General features: G+C 35.9%; 1 protein-coding gene across 1 annotated transcript in view; it reads left to right on the top strand.

Annotated features, from left to right (window-relative positions):
• The first annotated feature begins 1734 nt into the window (after positions 1–1734).
• The window catches only part of LOC125650897 (N-acetylated-alpha-linked acidic dipeptidase 2-like), a 32228-nt gene continuing 25491 nt past the window's right edge, over positions 1735–8471 (top strand). Inside the window, exon 1 of the mRNA XM_048879471.2 lies at positions 1735–2063. Within this exon, the coding sequence (XP_048735428.1) occupies positions 1837–2063 (227 nt within the window). The 5' untranslated portion in view covers positions 1735–1836. The remainder of the gene's footprint in view (positions 2064–8471) is intronic.

Here is an 8471-nt window from a genome sequence, read left to right as displayed (position 1 = left end):
TCTTGTCGGGCTCATGGCGGGTGTAACCGGTCGGCAGGGGATGCCCACTCCTCCTACGCATTTGTTTCCACCTCTGATCCGTCCCGGAGTCCGTGTTCGCTCGGCTCTTCATATATATTTTGAATTAGTAAAACTATTTTCGTTTGTCCTGAGGAAAGGACGGGTTGTCCCTAGGATTTATCGAATTGTTCGTGTCGTTGGTCATATCGGTAATACATTTATATAGCTAGCTAGAGAGGGGGGGGTAATCCTGTCCTCCGAGCTGCATTAACAATGCTAATTAATGTTTCAAAGAAAATTATTTAGCGCCTTTTGGGACGAAAAGGCTACAAACGATGCGTGCGCAAAAATAAAATACGGACCCGAATTGCCAATCCTTTAAAACGTGTGCAATGGTGTGCATGTAAAAGAAACTGGACTGCTGAAAAGCCAAATTGTCATTGGAAATAACTGTAGGGTACATGTACATGTATATGTATGGAGAAAAGGTGACGAATCCTGGCTACCATACAGCATTTCGCTCGGAACTGGTCCATGTAAGAAAATCGGTGATGTATTGGGTATCAAGGTGTTGGTACGTATATGTACTCTTTGTAAAGTCAATGGCAACATAAATTCTACCAAAAAAAAAAATACATGGGTATTTTGGAAAATAACTTGTGGACTGTTGTAGCAAGGCACTTTTCAGACATCAATTATCTGTTTGTGGTTGACAGTGTACCTCATCGATCAAATCTTTCAACAAATTAAAAACTGACAACATTTCAACATTAGTAGGCGTACTGGTTGGTTCACGAAATCAGTTAAAAGAAATTTTCAACGTCACGTCTGGACTTCATTCACAATAGACTATGTAAATCTGTATACCACATTAACACAATGAGTGCGCCAAGTTCAAAGGGGGCGCGTTGTACCACAAAGTACTGGGTTGACATCTAATTTTCTTTAGTTTTATTAAACAGTGGTTAAAAAGAATAAAATGTTTTTTTACAATATTGTTTTGCATTTTACGAGTTATTTGTGCTGTTTATAATTAGTTTACCCCCAAGCTTTGAATAAACAAAACGGCCGCCATCATTATGCGATTACTTTTGTCAACAGTCTTCGCTTCGCCTCGCGTTCTATGAACTTTAACAACCCGACATTTCTGAAGACAGTAACAAACCTAATAAGTAATATTATGCATTCACCCTAAGCGTTGGTAAATTTCGTACAACCTGTTATTTTTATGAATGTAAACTTCAGAACATTTGTCATAAAACTAAGCAGCTTACAGTGAGATCAAAAGTACAATGTCTGACAAAAAACTAAATTCACATAGTTTTCATCAAGACACCCCCACCCCCTTTAAAACTAGATATGATGAAAGTTGACCCTAATCGATTAACTGATATAAACATACGATTGTAAATAACACTCTGCATATCTTTTCTACCGTTTATTCAGAAATGAAAGTGTACATTAAAACTATTGAATGTTCATTAAAATATAATATTATTTTTTGGTTTTTAACAGTCGCTTGTGCTTTTTCTTTTTCCATTAAAGTGTAATCGATGTCGGATGACAGAAACTTATGGGAGATTTTATCCCCCTCCCCCTATAACTATTTGAATTTAGATTTCTATCCGACATCAACCTTTTGATCTCGCCCCTAATGAATATGAAAGACCTTTATAAAGTACGTTCAAGTTTGTCTTAATATGCCCTAAACAGATTCTAAAATGATAAGATAAAGAGCCGCTATTTATGACATCTTTGGCCCTCTGTATATCCAAACATCACAGGTGCATTGATCCTTCTCTGAGAAAATCTTTCTAAGGTTCATAGCTACATACAATGAATCCGCACTCTCAAGCCAAGAGGAAATTTATTCTTTGGACGCTGATAGCGGCCGCTGTGGGACTGGGTTTTGGAATGATTATTGGGCGGTTCGGATTTCTTACAGACGAGGGTAATCAAAATGCTCCAGGAATTTCAGACGCCATTGTCCAAGACGGGGACCCAGCGATCTCCTCAGAGATCATCAGTCAGATCAACAGCGACAACATCAGACAGTATTTACGGTCAGTTCCCATTACTTTTTAATCGCTGTACCTTGCTTGGAACAATGATCATTCAACCTTTATGGTTCGAAAAAGGATTATTAAAAAAATAAAGAAACTAATACTGTATACTAGCGCCCATTGTTCCGTTTTTCATTTTGTTTTGCTGCGTTTACAGGTAACCATTTACGATGAATCTTTCATCAAGGATCGGAGTAGCCTGTTAACTGTTTTAAAAATCAGTTGAAATGCTTATTTGTCAGAATATATAAATATAAATTAGGTGTGTTTACATAGGCTGTCTTCAAACTGTTTGTCTTGGAGGAAGATGGGCGACATGAATTGTCTATTATACATGTACATTTTGGAGTGGGTTGAGAGACGGGGCAAGTGAATTTTGTTCCAGCTCCCGGATAAGATCTAGATAAGATACATGTAAATATGTTTACAAATATCATTGGAGCGGGCTGTTATTTGACTTAATCCTATACAAAGATAAGGTCCATAAATGCTACCCCTTCTGACGTTACCCCGGCACTGTCCTCTCACAGAATGACAAACACACACGCTCAGGGACGTGTTTACTCAGGAAATGCTCTATAAAACACAAGTGCAGTTAAACCTTCAGCAATAAATTTCCATGCACTCTTATCAAAACTGTCATTGATCTGTTGGAAGTTTTTTAAACATGTAAAATGTAAGAAACATGTCGAGTTCAAAATCTTATTTTCTAAGCAGAAAGCGAGCTTTTCTGATCATCTTTTTTCTGTCGTCTGTCTTCCGTCCGTCTGTCTGTAAACTTTTCGCATTTTCATCTTCATCAGAACCACTAAACCAATTTCGATGAAACTTGACACAAATCGTCCTTGGGTGAAGGGAATTCAAGATTGTTTAAATAAGAAGGCCCAACTCGCTTCAAACGGAAGATCTTATTGTTATTGTAAGGGTTTTTTCTCTGTTATGATTATTTCTTTCTTACAAATTTTGTGCACGTGATTTCTCGAATTTTCGTCAAATTTTCAGGAATGATAGATATTCACTATAATTCGATATGGGTTGTTTTTTTTTAAGGTCACTTGAGTTATTGCAATTGCAATTGGTTGTCGTCCGTCGTCGTGCGTTAACAATTGAACGTATTTAACTTCTTCTTCTTCATAACAACCAGTCCAATTCTTTTCAAATTTGGTATGAAGCATCTTTGGGGAAAAGGGGGATATAGATTGTAAATTTCAGGACTCCAGCAACCCTGGGGCCTTAGGGGCGGGGCAAAAAATGCCCAAAATTGACCAATTTTCAAAAGATCTTCTCAAGAACCGCACATGTATAAGAAAAACTAAATGAATAGTGATGTATAGTAGGAAGACCTCTACCAAAATTGTAAATTTGATGATCCCAGGGGTAGGAGTTTTGGTATCAGGGTGGGGCCAAAATGGTCAGTTATAAAATGCTTGAACATTTTCAACTTCTTGATTAGTATTATTCCAATTCTTTTCAAATTTGTTATGAAGCATCTTTGGAACAAGGGGAACATAAATTGTAAATTTCAGGATTCCTGCACCCCTGAAGCTTTAGGGCGGGGCAAAAACTGCCCAAATTTGACCAATTTTCAAAAATCTTCTTCTCAAGAACCGCACATGGTTAAGAGAAACTAAATGCATTGTGATGTAGAGCAGGACGGCCTCTACCAATGTTGTAAATTTCATGATCCCTGAGGTAGGGGTTCTGACCCCAGGGCGGGGTCAAACTAACTATGAGAGGTAAAGATAACGAACAGTGCTCAATCTCATAACTCCTATAAGCAATGCAAAATAGAAAGTTGGGCAAAGACGGACCCCTGGACACACCAAAGGTGGGATAAGGTGCCTAGGAGAAGTAAATATCCCCTGTCGACCGGTCACACCCGCCGTGAGCCCTATATCGTGTTTATGTGTAAAACACTTCAATAACGTCTTCTTTAGTGTTATTGAAACTAAATAGATATTTAGAAGAGCAGGTAGTCCTTTACCAAAATTGTAAATTTGATGATCCCAGGGGTAGGGGTTTTGGTATTAGGGTGAGGCCGAAATAGTCAGTTATTAAATGCTAGAACAATAGACATTTTTAACTTGATAACTACCATTCCAATTCTTTTCAAATTTGGTATGAAGCATCTTTGGAACAAGGGGGACATAAATTGTAAATTTCAGGATTCCTGCACCCCCGGGGCCTCAGGGGCGGGGCAAATACTGCCCAAAATTTACAAATTTTCAAAAATTTCTTCTTCTCTAGAATCGCACGTTTAAGAAAAACTAAATGCATTATATAGAGCAGGAAGGCCTCTACCAAAATTGTAAATTTCATGATCCCCAGAGTAGGGGTTCTGACCCCAGGGTGGGGCCAAACTTAGTATAGACCTATAATATTTATGTGTAAGTTTGCTGATACAGTATAAAATCTAAATGCATACTTAGGAATAGCAGAAAAGGAAGTACAAAAAATGGCGAATTTCACAACCCAAGGTTTTGACTCTAGGATGTGTCCAAATTAGTTATATCTTTTGGTGTTTTAATGTTAATACACCTATTATATTATGTAAAGCCTTTCATCAGTGTATGCACTTTTGAGGGCAGTGAAGTTTAAAGAACACATCTTGTTTTATATTGTTGCCGAACATTAGAATTTAGCTTAGATTTTCAGAACAGACTTGGCAGATGTGACATATCGCATTGTGATTTTTCTGATGCAAAAGGTGTTGAATCCCACCTGGGCTCGAAAATTTGCTACAAATTTTTCATGCAATTTTTGATACAATTTCGTTAATATCTTTTCATATGAAAATGATTTGTAAAAACATATATAACAAACGTTGTAGATACCAAATTTTAATGGCAAGTCTTTCAAGTAAGGAGCCGAGAAGGGTTGAAAGTATTTCCTTAACATCTTAAAAACTAAAAAGAATTGGTACAGCATTATTGAGGCAAAGATGTTTGTTGTGATGAGATGACGTCAGCAAAATGATCATTGATTTCGTAATAGTAATTTCTAAGGGGAAAATGTACGAAACTTTGATGCTTTCTATCTCTTAAATGAAAAATATTTTGTAAAGCATCAAATAATATAAATTGGTCAAGATGGGACTCTAAACAATATGCCGTTTTCAAATTTTGTCTTAAATTCACGTTTAAGGAATTCAGGCGATGACCCTTAAAACTGAATATCTTATTTTCGTAGGAGATTAAAACAGTTTGTTAATTAAACGATGTAGAACAAAAGTTGTAGATACTGTCAAGGCTTATTCGAAAATATCAAGTTTGAGGGGTCAGCCCCTTCAATAAAGGGCCGAGAGAGGTCAAAAGTATTTTCTAATTATCTCAAAATCGAAAAAGAATTTGTTAAACCTGTATGGTCCAAATTACAATATTTTTTTTCCATCTCGTAAAAACGTTATTAAATCATCGCACGTATGTAGTTAAGAGGCTGTACGACATATCATAAATTATTTCACCTGTTTTACCACAAATAATTTGATTTTTAAATCGATGTTTACAAATAACCGCGTCACTCTGCCATTTCAAGTGACGGTCACGTGACCAGTCCAAACTTTCAGATCATCGGTGGTCTTATCTGTGTAAAGCTGTGTATTTTGTTATAACAGTACCCTACCATAAGTTTAATAGAAATAAAAATATCAAATACCTCTTCGTAATTCGTTGTTTTACGCTCTTTCAGCCTTAAAACTAGACAGTTGCGTATGAGTTAATATATCATGTTGGGATTCCCCTGACGCGCGTGGTTCTTTTTATAGACGTCTATTATGGGATGATTTCTATATGTACCCACTATATTTACTTTCTAAATAATATTCTCACTGTTTTCTTTTACATGCAGATGTTTTCAAGCATGTAATTAAGGGAAAGTTAATAACTTTATAAAGTAATTAATCTGCTTTAAAGTAATTATGTACAAAAATAATACATAAACATCGGATCATACAGCTGAACCAAAGTTTTTTGTTTTTTTTAACGTTTTGTAACTTCTGACGTCACCATGAAAAATTGATTGATAAGAGATCTCAAAGGGAATAATGTACGAAACTTTGATGCTCTCTATCTCTTAAACGAAAAACATTTATTGTGAAATGTTATCCAACATAAATTGGTCCGAATGTGACAGTAAACAATATGCCATCTCCTAATTTTGTCTTACAACCCCTTTCAAGGAGTTTAGGGACCGGCCCCAAACACTGATTATATCCTTTCCACAGCCATAGCGTAAAAATGCTTAATGACCAAAACCAGAGATTGTGACCCCTGGTGTTTTTTTTTTTTAATGAAAACAGAGTTATTGCCCCTGGATTCAATATTTTCAAACATATAATTGATTGTTTATATATAACATAGACTTTTGAAATAACTATTGAAAAAGACTCCAACAAAGTTTATATTCCTGTCATGCATAAATCTTTCCGAAATCTTATGACGTCACAGGGGATGGAACTGCGTTAACATATCAATTTTTCATCCCAACAATTCATTTAAATGTCTATAATATTTCTTTCAATTCTGAATAATTTCACACTTGATTTCTGCCAATCACGCAACACCTAGACATTTATACCTCTGCTCAATCTAGGGGTAAACTGCGTACGGGTTACGCATTCGGGGCTTCGGGACTCTGCTTTTGTATTGATAAAGTGATTCATGTGTTTTTAAATACCCACCCACCCCTTTCTTTTTAGCGGAATATTCTCCAACATATCCGACTGTCAAAAGGATACCCCGATGTATATTGAACGCTGACAGCATTTTTTTAAAAAAACATTATAGAACAAAAGTTGTAAATAATTAGATAATTTATTCAATGAAATCAAGTTTATGGGATCAATCCATTAAATATGGGGCCACGAGGGGTAATTTCTTTAAAAATACTAAGGTTTTCCGTTTCCAACAGAAGACTATATTGTTATTGTAATTTTTTTCTCTATTATTGAGGTCTTCCGTTTTCAACCTTATTGTTATTCTTCGGTTTCATTTTCTTTATCATTATCATTCATTATTGTTATTATTAAGGTCTTAATTCTTCAACGAAAGACCTTATTGTTATTCTTCGGTTTCTTTTTCTCTATTATTATTTTTTTCTTTTCTTATTCGATTACTCAAAAACGCGTGGACGGAATTTCATGAAATTTTCATTTCAGGGATGGTAGATATTGATCTAACTTAGAGAAAGTTTAGTTTGACTTAATGACGTCACTTCCTGTCCGAGATATCGCCAGTTTTCGATTTTTCGGAGGATCTCCTTGTCTAGAACTTTTCTTCGAAACAATTCAAAATAGGAGGCTGAAATTTTCAGCCATTGTAGATAAGGTGTATCTATGCTCATGTTAGGAATTTCATTGATATTGGTGAGACAGGGTCGACGCTCGTCCTATCTAACGATAACAAGAAATAGGCCCGCCAGCGTCATGGCTCGTCTGAGCAGTCGAATTTGTGTCGCAATTAATAACATTAATAACTTTTTTCTTGAAAAACTTTTGACATATAGAGCAAAAGTTGTTCAGTCTCGCAAGCTTCCGCTAACGATATCAAGAAATAGGCCAGCGTGTCTCATAGCTCGCCTGAACAGTCGGGTTAGTGTCGCAATCAATAACTTTTTTCTCGAGAAACTTTTGATAAGACATGTAAAACAAAAGTTATTCAATTTTGCCAGATCTTTCGAACGATATCAAAAAACTTAAAATTTAAAAGTCCTCCCCTATGATATATTACTCAGATATAATAACTGTTATAGTATACATAGCGAACGTCAACAGTGGGCTGATGAGATTACGGGAGCGTCATGGTGTAGATGTGGCAATTAAAACAACCTGTTATTTTGAGATATACATGTATACTGGATAAAATTATAGTCATTTTCAAAGTTCCCTTCCCAAAGTAATACAGCATCAACTTTATCAAAGTTACCTCCCCCCAAGTAATACAGGTATCAACTTTATCAAAGTTACCTCCCCCAAATTATTACAGGAATCAACTTCATCAAAGTTACCTCCCCCAAATTATTAAAGGTATCAACTTTATCAAAGTTACCTTCCCCAAATTATTACAGGCATCAACTTTATCAAAGTTACCCCCCCCCCCCCCCCCCCAAATTATTAAAGGTATCAACTTTATCAAAGTTACCTCCCCCAAAGTAATACAGGTATCAACTTCATCAAAGTTACCTCCCCCAAAGTAATACAGGCATCAACTTTATCAGGGTTGGGTAAGCTAAATATTTTGTTAAACAATCTATCTCTGTATATTAGGCATGAGAAAAACATAATAAGCGTTCTCATTTTCGCCAACTTCAAAGAAGAAGACTATCATACTGTATCAATGGAGATCTGTATTTAGGACAGTTATGGCGATGTCGAGTGTGTTTGATAACCAGGTTTATATTTTCAAATTCATT

The sequence above is a fragment of the Ostrea edulis genome, chromosome 5 (genome assembly GCF_947568905.1).
Source record: "Ostrea edulis chromosome 5, xbOstEdul1.1, whole genome shotgun sequence".
NCBI classification, from domain to species: Eukaryota; Metazoa; Mollusca; class Bivalvia; order Ostreida; family Ostreidae; genus Ostrea; species Ostrea edulis.
Note: the sequence above shows the minus strand (reverse complement) of the source record. Positions and strands in the feature narration are given on the sequence as shown.